The sequence below is a fragment of the Diabrotica virgifera genome, chromosome 9, assembly GCF_917563875.1.
Source record: "Diabrotica virgifera virgifera chromosome 9, PGI_DIABVI_V3a".
Lineage (NCBI taxonomy): Eukaryota > Metazoa > Arthropoda > Insecta > Coleoptera > Chrysomelidae > Diabrotica > Diabrotica virgifera.
This window is the reverse complement of record NC_065451.1, coordinates 87623674-87635923: the sequence shown is the minus strand read 5'-3', so window position 1 is coordinate 87635923 and position 12250 is coordinate 87623674. Positions and strand designations below refer to the sequence as shown.

Genomic DNA, 12250 nt, shown 5'->3' with positions numbered 1-12250 from the left:
CTGTAAGTACGTACAATACTTTACTCAAATTCGACAGGTCGTCACGAGGGTTTGACGCTCTAAGAGGAAATTAGTGGCACAACCCCGTTAGTTTTTCCCCTATTTGGTCCTTCATCGCTGGATTCCTTTATGGTTATTTATCGCTAGATCTCTTGTGGAAGGTGAAATCTCAAGAATAGAAAAAACTTTATCGAAAACGCCAAGCTGCCAGAGCCTACCCTGTTCCTTCTCCTTGTGACAGCATTAGCTGTGTTAGTTTGCATCCAGAACTACTCACGGAACAGTTCTCAGCGAGGCATTTTCTGTTTCGCTTCTACTACCGTAAGCGGCGTATCTCTCTCCCTCTCTGCTACGCCGAGATTGAAGACATAAGTCTGAAGCAGTCTGAAGTTAGTTAAAGTGTGACGTGAAGTGTTGAAATTTGTTTTGATTGAAAAGTCAAAGTCAGGTTAAGGTTAACATTTGAAGTCAATAATTATTCTTTTTTAGTGTTTATTCCTTGATTAATTTAAAATAATACAATCTTATTATGGCTCTGGACACTCTGAAGAATGAAAGAAGAGTACTGAAGGGAAATATTACGAGAGTTGCCAATTGGTTCACTCCGAATAAAGATACAGTTCTTGATATTTTTCATTTTGAGAATAGGGAAACGCAACTCAAGCAATATTTTGAACAATACGAAAATATTCAATATCAGATCGAATGCTTATCGACTACTGATGAATCAAAAGAGAGGGAGGAGGTTGAATTAAAATATTTTAATACTCTAGCAGGCATTCAAAGGAAAATCGATCAATCCAAAGTAAGTTCTCTCAATTCTCCCAATCTTCCGAAATCTCATTCAATCAAGTTATTCGATATTTCAATAAAAATTTTCAAAGGAGAGTTCTCCGACTATCAATCATTCATTCAACTCTTCAGTACTCTAGTTATTGAAAATCCAGAACTAAACGATTTGCAAAGATTGATATATTTAAAAAGTTATGTTAGAGGTGAACCTCTGGAATTAATTAAAAGTTTAGAGGTCATTGATACAAACTTCCTCATTGCTCTTAATACGTTAAAGGAACGGTATGATAATAAAGCACGCATCGTAAGTAATTTAATTAAACGATTATTGAAGATTCCATCTCTGGTTAAATGCTCACCACAAGCGCTCAGAAACTTTCTCACTAGTATAAAACAAACTATTCAATCTCTTAGTAATATGGAGATTCCAGTTAAACATTGGGATCTCATTTTAATCGAACTAATTTTAGACGAAGTTGACTATAATACCCATAAAGCCTTTGAGTATGAACTTGGTCCAAAAAAATACCTACATTAGCCCAGTTTTTCGAATTTTTAGAGAAAAGATGTGAAATACTTGAAAAATTGCAAAGCTCAACTACTCCTACTCAAAACTCTAACCGTAATTCCTCTACACGTACCACACATCTCTCTAATGTTGAAACGAATGCAAATAATTTAAAATGTTTGTTTTGCTCTCAACCTCATAAACTTTATAATTGTAATGGCTTTAAAGGCTTATCATATCCAGAAAAAGTTGCATTTGTAAACACAAACAAGCTATGTAGAAATTGTTTAGGGACAAGGCATTTTATTGCAAATTGTGGTTCGCATTCAACTTGTTCTGTCTGTCATGGAAGACATCACTCGTTCCTTCACCGGGACAAGCATGTACAACATTCCACTTCTACACAAAGACCTTTCTCTTCAGAATCTCATATTGGTAGAAACGGTAACCACACTCTCAATGGGAATTCTCAACGTGTTAGTTCTAATACGCAAATCTTATCCGTTAATGGTGAAGCTACTTCTACTTACACTAATAGAGATATTACTCGATCTAATAATCATCATATGTCTCAACACAATCCTCTGGTTAGTCAACCTTGTACTTCAATCTGAAGTTCAAGGTCCCTCCCATTCTCCTACATTAGTTTCACAAGGGGCAACTCAGTCATTCTCTGCTCTTTCACTCACTAATGAAGTGGTATTGGCTACTGCTCTTGTAACACTTATAGACAAAGACAAAAATTTGGTTCATGCCCGAGCACTTCTTGATAACGGTAGTCAGACAAGCTTTGTAACCCAAGAACTTGTAAATAGGCTAGGACTTCATTCCTATGATAGAAAATTAAAAATTTCTACCTTATCCCAAACTTGTTCCACTTCCAACAAGATGATAGATCTCAAAATATATCCCATTAGGACAATGCATAATAGATTCAACGTGTCATGTGCTGTACTACCAAATATAACTTGTAAATTGCCTCAGGTAAAGACAGATAGGTCTAGTTTAAACATACCCCTGAATATAAAACTTGCTGATTGCTCATTTTCAGTTCCTGGTAAAATTGATATATTATTAGGTAATGACATATATTGTGGTTTGTTAACAGATGGGTTAATAAAACTTGGTAATGGCCCAGTACTGCAAAATACTTATCTTGGATATGTTTTCAAGGAAGACTACCTTCCAGCCCCAAACATAATACTCATTTACAAGTATCTAACTCTTACTTTTCAACTCAGGTGTTTTTCGGCATTAATTCACCGAATGATAGTGAATCTCTAGACGCTCTGATTAAAAAGTTTTGGGAGGTTGAAGAACTCCCAGAAAGGCCCATGCTCACTCAGGATGATGAACTTGCTGAACACATCTTTCAAACCACCACACAATTATTGCCTGAAGGTAGGTTCCAAGTAAATCTGCCATTCCGATCTTCTACAGATCCTAAGAGATTGGGAAGTTCCTTTTATTCTGCCCTACAGAGGTTCTATAATCTTGAAAGGAAACTCATAAAAAATGATCTGGTTTACAATCAGTATAAGGATTTTATATAAGAATATCTCTCTCTTGGCCATGCAACTATCGTACCCCTCACTCTTACAAACCCATCGTCCGACAACAAATACTTTATTCCACACCATTGCATTATTCGTGAGGAAAAGCTCACAAATAAACTACGTGTTGTGTTTGCTCTATGAAAATCAGCTCAGGTGTCTCACTAAATGATATAATGTTAAAAGGGTATAAAACTCAACCTGAACTGATTGATACTCTAATAAATTTTAGAACATTTTTGTATGTTTTTACCTCTGATTTAAGACACATGTACAGGCAAATCCTCATAAATCACTCTCAAAGATATTTACTAAACATTCTTTGGCGAAACTCCCCCCAAGAGGATTTGCAATGCATCCAGTTAAATACCGTGACATATGGTACTAATTGTGGTAATTTTCTCAGTTGTAGGTGCTTACTAGAATTAACTCGTACTCATCAGGCTTCGTATCCTCTAGCAAGTGATGCTCTCCTCAATGCATGTTATGTAGATGACATGTTGTATGGCGCTGATGACCCAACAACTCTCTCAAGGGCTTACCTTGAAATAACAGAATTATTGGACAAGGTAGGTATATCAGCCCACAAATGGTGATCTAATTCTCAAAGTTTCTTAGAGAACGTCTCTTCCGGTTCTCATGACTCAAACTATGTCATAGCCCCTGAAAATGGTAAGAATAAGGTATTAGGCCTCTATTGGAATGCCAACTCAGATGAATTCTCAATTTCTCTACCTCAACTCTCACCAGAATCTCTCATCAAAACCACATATACCAAAAGAGAAGTACTCTCACTAATTGCTCAAATTTTTGACCCTGAAGGTCTGATCGCTCCAGTGGTAGTTGTTGCAAAATTATTAATGAGAAAAATTTGGGTTTCAAAAATTGGTTGGGATGACTATCTTTACTCAGACATTTTGGAAGAATGGCTCAAATTCATTCATGGTCTATCATACTTGCAGTCTCTAAAAATACCTAGATGCCTATTTTTAAAAATAAGAATACTCGAAAAAATGAAATCCATACCTTCTCAGATTCTAGTATTCATGCATATGCTGCATGTGTGTACCTTCGTGTTATTTATGACTCCAACACCTCCTCTTGTGCTCTTATAGCCTCCAAAAGTAGGGTGTCACCACTCAAAACTGTTAGTCTTCCCAGACTCGAACTTATGGGTGCTGTTATATGCTCAAAACTTACTGAACGAATTGTTACCACCCTTAAAGTTAGAATTCCTCACATTGCTTCCATAAATTTATGGAGTGACTCAGAGATTGTTCTTGCTTGGCTGAGATCACCTCCATCCCGTTGGACTCCCTTTGTTGCAAATAGAGTTGTAACTATACAACAAAACTCAGAATTTATTTGGAGATATGTTAAATCGAAGGAAAATCCTGCAGACATCTTGTCTCGAGGTATATCACCGTCCGAACTCCCAAACTCCACTCTGTGGTTTAATGGTCCAAAGTTTCTTTCTGAAATTAATTTAGATCTTTCTCTCCTCAACTTGAGAAAAAAAATTGCTCATGTTCCAGAAGAGAGAAAATCTCAGATTGTATATCATACTCAAGCCTCTACCTCATTTCTAGACAAGCTTATTCAACGATTCTCTTCATTCACAACCCTACAACGAGTAATTGCCTATTGTTTACGATTCGCTCATAATGCTAGAAACCCGTCAGAAAAATTCTCCAGTAACCGTTCAGTGAATGAACTTAAGTCAGCTGAACTCATGATTGTTAAACTTATTCAAGCCAATTCATTTTCTCAAGAAATTTCTCTTCTCGAGGCTAAAACTGCAATTCCAACAAGATCTCTGTTGTCTATGAACCCTTTTCTGGACGAACATGGATTGTTAAGAGTCGGTGGTAGGTTAAAGTATACCTCTGTACCATTTGACCAAAAGTACCCTCTCCTCTTGCCCTCAAAAGACTTTCTAGTGAAACTCATGTTAAAAAGAGAGCATATTAGATTATGTCATGCTGGTCCACAATGTACACTCTCCAACTTCAGGTTGAAATATTGGCCACTTGATGCTCTGCGTGGGATCAAGAGAATCATCCATAACTGTAAAACGTGCTTTAGATTTAAGGCTCAACCAGCTTCTCAATTAATGGCAGACTTGCCGAAAGAGCGTCTAGTGTGTTATCAACCATTCACAAATGTAGGAACAGACCTAGGTGGACCATACAATCTCAAAACCTCCAAACTTCGTAAGGCCCCCACAACCAAATGTTATATCGTTGTGTTTATCTGCATGGTCACTAGAGCCTGTCACCTTGAACTTGTCTCAAGTCTCAGTACAGAATCTTTTCTCCTCACCCTCAAACGTTTCATCAGTAGACGTGGCAATCCCTCTGTCATATTTTCTGATAATGCCACCAACTTTCTTGACTCAAAAAATCAGTTGAAGGAAGTTGCACAATTTTTAAAGGATAAGGATACACAATCTTCAATAAAGGATTTTTTGGCCTCTTTAGAGATCACTTGGAAATTTATTTCTCTTCACGCTCCTCACCATGGTGGAATCTGGGAAAGTGCAATTAAAAGTGCAAAGTACCATCTCCACAGGCTCATTGGCAACCTAACGCTCACTTTTGAAGAATTCTCCACGGTATTAACCCAAATAGAGGCTGTGCTCAATTCTCGTCCCCTCTGTGCCATGTCCAATCAGCCTGGAGATCTGTCAGCCCTTACACCTGTTCATTTTTTGATAGGCAAACCCCTCACTTCTTTTCCGGAGGTCGATATAAGTGAAATACCATCATCTACAAAACCGTCCCAAATGGCTCGTATCAAATAAGAACGTTCAGGTAGATGATCTTGTCCTTTTGAAGGAAGATAACACACCACCTTTATATTGGCAACTTGCTAGAGTGCTAGAGGTCTTCCATGGCAAAAATGACAAGGTCCGAATTGTTAAAATTAAGACTAGGGATGGAATTTTCACCCCTCCTATCACTAAATTGTGTCCATTGCCAGAAGAGCATTCTTCGTAAATATGTTGTAAATATCACCTTAAATATTTTATAGTGCTATGTTTTTATATTATATAAATTTTGTTAGGTTTAGCTTTTGCATCACTATGTAAGAAATGTTATATATTAATAGTTGTTTTATGTTTAGGTAATGGTTCTAGGTTAATAGCATTATAGAATCACCAATATATTAGCATAAGTGTTTGTTGAGTTAGCTTTTGCTCTTGCTTTATCGTTTATATCTCTACATGAATATACATATATTTTTTTCTCTCTCTTTTTGAAGCAATGCTTCAAAGCCCGGCAGTATGTTGGAAAACCAAGCATAAAATTATAAATGTCTAAATATTTATATTGTCAAAGGCCACTTCCAAAACTTCCGGTCCCTCAAAATAATCGCATTTCCACTTACTTCCGAAAAATCACTTCCACTCTCTCCAAAAAGTTGGAAGCAAGTAACGCCACGCAACTCTCTCACTCTCAGAAATTTTCACCGTTTTGTAAGTTAATTTCTCGTCTAATAGTAAATTTTTCATTCTCTCTCATTTAAAATATTACAAGAGCAAAGTAGTTTTATCAAGTTAAGTGTTTTTTCATAATTTTCATCTTTACAAATAAATTAGTGCATCAAATAAAATTCAGTGCAGTGTATAATTTCACCTCCACAAGAAAAGAAAACAGAACCAGTCGCCTACACACCGCAAAATCCTGTAAACTGTAAGTACGTACAATACTTTACTCAAATTCGACAGGTCGTCACGAGGGTTTGACGCTCTAAGAGGAAATTAGTGGCACAACCCCGTTAGTTTTTTTCCCTAACAGGACTTAATACCGTTTAGCTCTGAGGGCCAGATATTCAGTCTTGTTTTTTGATATTTCTGTTATTTTCTTATAGAGTACCTTTTTAAAGTTCAAAGGTAAGATTTTCTGATTGTACTGCAGACTGATTTATTTTAAATATACATGGAATACGTTGTAAATCATCTTCACTTTGAGAGATTAGTATTGCATCGTCTGCGTAGCAGATTATTTTAAGTTGTTTTTCTCCCATTTGGTATCCTTTTTAGTTCTTACTGTTTTTATTAATTCATCCATGATCAGGATGAACAATAAAGGACTCAAGGAATCCCCCTGTCTTATTCCATTGCCGGCTTAAATTGGGTCAGTTAGCTCATCTTCTACTTTTACTTTTATTGTGTTGTTCTGGTAAAGTTTTTATAATGTCAGTTAAAATACTCCGACGCGATTTATAAGTGCAGTTCAATATCTCATTTACCGGTAATCAATTTAAATTATAAATAACACGCCTCAATGTTTCAAACTTATTTGATCAACCCCCGTACTTCGTAGAAGAGATATGGAAGAAACAGGCAATTAACGTACATCCCATCAAATATTTATTGGACATTAATAAGTTATTTAAAAACATCAATATTTTACATTCTGCTTGGAAACTTGTTATCACTCGGACTGTCGGTGGGTGTGTATTACATGTAATGTAGAGATGAGAAATGCAGTTTAAGAAGTCTTTGAGTTATACCAGTGCTGTTGCAGCTAAATATTTGCGCTTTTACAGGATTATCATCATCCAAAATAAGAGCAAGACATATTCGTGTAATTTTTAAATGTCCTACAAAACAAAGATCACGTTTGTTTTGTAATAATTGAGGTGACACCGATTACGTAACACAAGTGCACCGGTTTTCAATAACGCGTCGTCAGCGGTTGAATATTATTCTTAAATTCACGGTCGAGCTGAAGTCAGCAGTAAAACATCAACACTTTCCGAGTTTATTTATACATACAGTCAAAGCATAGTGATTCATTCTGTTTCATTAGGTTATCAATTATCATTCGTGGTTCAGATACATTATTAGACAGCTAGACTTCGAACGCACCAACTAGTTACTGTGGCATTTAGAGTTGGTAAATAAATAAGTATTCAGTAAAAGTGTTTACTTCATCAACCCCTATCATAGGGGTTAACTACCCCGACTAACCTAGGATGGTCCTGAGGATGGAGTACCATCATACGCTGATTGAATTCGGATATTCAATCAACGATATTTGTTTAATATTTTACAACTTGTGCTGTGTGTGTGAAGTGTTTTATTTAATAATATACTGTCATTAGGACCTTTTGGCGACCATTTAAAAATGAGGAAAATATTAACCCAGAATCGAGTTGTGTTGAAAGCAGTTTAGAGTTTAAAAACAAAGACCTACATGTGCAGTGTCAACGTATTGTTTTGAACATATACGAGTGCTTAAAAAAAGAAAATGATCAAAACTCCGATAGAACTATTCTAAATAGAATAAGTGAACTTACCAAAATATCAGCATCGACAATTTATCGTATAGCGCTTTTCATCGATTGTCATTTGTTTCGAGCTTCTGTCATGTGTCACATAATATTAATATATCTACGTCATACGTCTTTGGTTTGTATTATTGTATATACCAATAACGTATGTCGTAGATATATTAATATTATGTGACACATGACAGAAGCTCGAAACAAATGACTGTGAATGAAAGGCCCTATTGTAAGGGGAGGAAACGTTATAAATCACGGTTTAAAACGAAAACGAACGAATCAGAAACTCAGAAAAATAGACGATGTCGATAAAAATATTATTCGAAAGACTGTGTATAATTTCTACAAGGAAAACAAGGTGCCTACATTACATATGATCCAGGATGCACTAAGAGAATATCCCAGTTATGCTTACAAATGTTTAGCAACATTGCGAAATATTTTGATAGACTGTGGGTTTAGATATAAGAAAATAAATGTCAGAATGGTAATAATGGAGTCGCAGCGAATATTCAAACTTAGGCAGAAATATTTGCACAAAATCAAAGAATATCGACAGTCTAACAGATTAATAATGTATCTAGACGAGACCTGGTTTGACACACATGACGTCGTTAATTATGGTTGGGTAGATAACTCTCAGAGCTACAGTTTAAATACACCATGTTCAAGAGGGAAACGTATAATAATCTTGCATGCAGGTAGTGAACAGGGATTTGTAAGAAATGGATTGTTACTGTCTGCCAAAAACATCAACGAATCATCTACCGATTATCATGAAGACATGACCGCTCATTTGTTTGAAAAATGGTTTAAGGAACAACTTCGTTGTCAAAATACAAAATACTGTTTTGTATTTTGACAACGAAACCCGATTTGGGCTTCGAAACGTTAATAAATTAATTTTTTAGTAAAATTGTGGCTTATTTCCCATAGAAAATACTTAATCATAAAAACCAAGCCGCCGGACTATAAAAATTGAATTTTCTACGGTTTACTAGTACTTAGACATTGGAGAGTAAATTATTTAAACAATGAAACTCTGGGGGCAAACATACAAACTCTTTAATTTGATATAATTTCATTCTATTTGAGTATCCTATTATTCATTGACAGATATTTATGAAATTAAATTATTTTTGTTGCTAAATACTATGATATGTTGACAACTTTTTTTATACAATAGGTATGTACTTTACGACCATTAATTTATGTACATTAAAATTATCATTAGTCTGTTCCTCATTAATCTATAGTTGAATATAAAACTAAATGATGCGCCCATGTCTCGTAATACGATATATTCCTTTACTGTTTACCGTCAACCACTTGGTTTGGCGGCTTCAACTGACAATATAAAAACTATAGATGTTTCCGACAGTTTTAATTATTCCTAGAGGTACTTCTCTTGAGTATAACAAATGAACAACTAGTGGAGTCACTGAAGGTGGATATGAGCTATTACCTCCGATTTCGTTGAACCTCCATCGATTTGCATGAAAATTGGTGAGTGGTTAGAGAATATCTCAAGGAATAAAGATGACATGGTGCCAACTTGCGCTTTTACGCTGGGGATGGATGCCAGCCCTTCTCGGGGGTGAAAATTATTTTATTAAAATTAACCCCATAATTCGATAGAGGGACAAATTTCAAGCAAAATTTGTTATATAAAGTTATTAAAATAAATCAAAACTTTTTGAGTTATTAAAGATCAAAGATTTTAATTTTTCTTGAGAAAAATGCATGCTTTTAACCAATTTTTTATCAATAACTCAAAAAGTGTAAGTTTTTACAAAAAAGTTAATATTATCAAAATTAAAGCTAATAAAAAATGAAATAAACCCCTTACTAGAAAAACCTTTTAATGTTATCTAAAAGTGAGTTATAGGTAATTGAATGTATATTTTTTGGACAAGTAAAAAACTCTAAGTATTCAAGCTGAAATAACGGGAAATTGGAAGCATTTTATAACATAAACTTATTAAACATTTGTCAAAGTACTTAAAAATATCTATCAAATGAGCCTCCGAACATGTTGATAGCGTTAAAATTTATGCTCCAAAATTTTTTCAAAATTTATCTTTTAAAAATTTTTCCAAAAAATGGTATTGTTTTTTTTTATAACTCCGTTCGTGTTTACGATATCAGGTTCATCTAAAAACTGTTTGAAAGTCAATTCCAATTGCTATTTAAGCACGTTGAACCTAATTTTTTAAACCCTTACTTTTTTAAAAATAAAAGGTTAGATGACCACGGTTGCATGGTTCTCACAGCAAAATTTAAGATTTAAACGTTTCTATCTCGGTTATTTTTTACCCTATAGAAATAGTAAAACAGGTAAAATATTTGGCACAGAAAAAACTAAGATTTGGTTGTATATAATTTTTTACGTATATTGAGTATTTTTGGAGTTATTATCAAAATAATATGAAAATTACAATAATTTTAAAAAGTATGATTTTTTAAATTATATCTTTTTTTTCAAAAATATGCATTATAAACCGGTCAAAATTATCGAAAACATTAATTATGCTAATATAAAGAAGTTCTTGTAAGGATTATTATTCATTTTAATTTTTGTGGAAATGGCGTATGTTTCATTCTTCACTTTTTCCTAAAAAATTCGAAACGGTTCTTTTATTTTCATTATAACTTGCTTAATTTTGACGCATTTTGACCTTGTTCTCAAGCTCATTTGATAGGTATTCCGAAGTAATTTGACAAATGTTTAGCAGGCATATTTTATACATTGCATCGTTTTCCCGTTATTTAAGCTTGAATACTTAGATTTGAGTACTCGTCGAAAAAAATACACATTAAACTGCCAATAACTCACTTTAAACTAACATTAGTTTAGTTCTTTATGTGAGGAATGTATTCAATTTTTTATTGTCTTCAATTTCAGTAATAATAACTTTTTTGTAAAAGCTTATAGTTTTTGATTTATACGTGAAAATCCGATTTAAAACATGCATTTTTTACGAAAAAATAAGATCTTTGGGCTTTAATAACTCAAAAAGTGTTGATTTATTTTAATAACTTTATATAACAAATGTTGCTTATAATTTGTCCCTCTATCGAGTTATGGTATTCTTTTTAATAAAATAATTTTCACCCTTGAGAAGGGGTGGCATCCACCCCCAGGGTAAAAGCGCAAGTTGGCATCATGTCACCTTTGTTCCTTGAGGTATCCTCAAATTACGCACCAATTTTCATGAAAATCGATGGAGGTTCAACGAAATCGGAGGTGAAACCCTTCAGTGACTGCACTAAACGTCCTTTAATTTTCTATAAACATACGAAAAATGTTTCCCCGAGATGTTTTGCCCGGCTAGATCTCCAGAGTTAATTCCTCTGGATTATGTCTTATGGGGCTACTTAAAATATAGGGTTTATCAGCAAGGGTATTTTCAAGATATTGATCATTTGGAAAGGATAATTACAGAAGCATGTCAGGAAATTACTGAAGATATGATCAAAAATGTATTAAGGGAATTTGATAAACTAATCATTAAATGTCTAGAAAGAGATGGTGGATATGTGGAGGCTTTGGTGAATTGAAGCAAAATACAAATTATTTTATTACTTATGACGTAATAGTTCATTTGTTTATCTTTTCATTTGCAAAATAAAATATCTGATATGTAGCCATTAACTATTCAAATGCAATAAAACGTTGTTACAGAACTTATTAATAAACCGAAAGGTTATCATGTCATGTTTTTCAATAAAATTGCTGACGTGACTGATAGTTTCTGCCTTTTCGGAACGATTTTTAAAAACAATTTTTAAAAATACAAGTGCGAGAATTTACTTTATTGCGATCTAATAGTTACAATGTAAAAAATGCGACTTTACAAAGAAATATATCAGACTGAATTATATTCAATGAAATGAAATACATTGCACATTTGAAAAATAAGCAATAATACACAAGTTGCAATTTGGAAATAAGGTCGACCATAGTTCAGGTGCTGACACATCGGATTCAGGTTATTGGCCTATATGGGGTCAATGGATATAACTCCTCCACCCTTAGTTTCTGGAATTTTTCATGGAATTGAAAAATGACCTAGGTTGGGCCTCTGGTAGATTTTCTTCA

General features: G+C 34.2%; 1 protein-coding gene across 1 annotated transcript; it reads left to right on the top strand.

Moving 5' to 3' along the window:
- Positions 1-529: 529 nt before the first annotated feature.
- On the top strand, positions 530-1330 carry LOC126891078 (uncharacterized). Its single transcript, XM_050660255.1, has one exon. It carries the CDS (start codon positions 530-532, stop codon positions 1328-1330), a length of 801 nt encoding a protein of 266 aa, XP_050516212.1.
- The last annotated feature ends 10920 nt before the right edge of the window (positions 1331-12250 follow it).

Bases quoted from the DNA above. Each gene is read 5' to 3' on its own strand.
- LOC126891078 (XM_050660255.1), top strand. From the start codon at position 530: ATGGCTCTGGACACTCTGAAGAATGAAAGAAGAGTACTGAAGGGAAAT.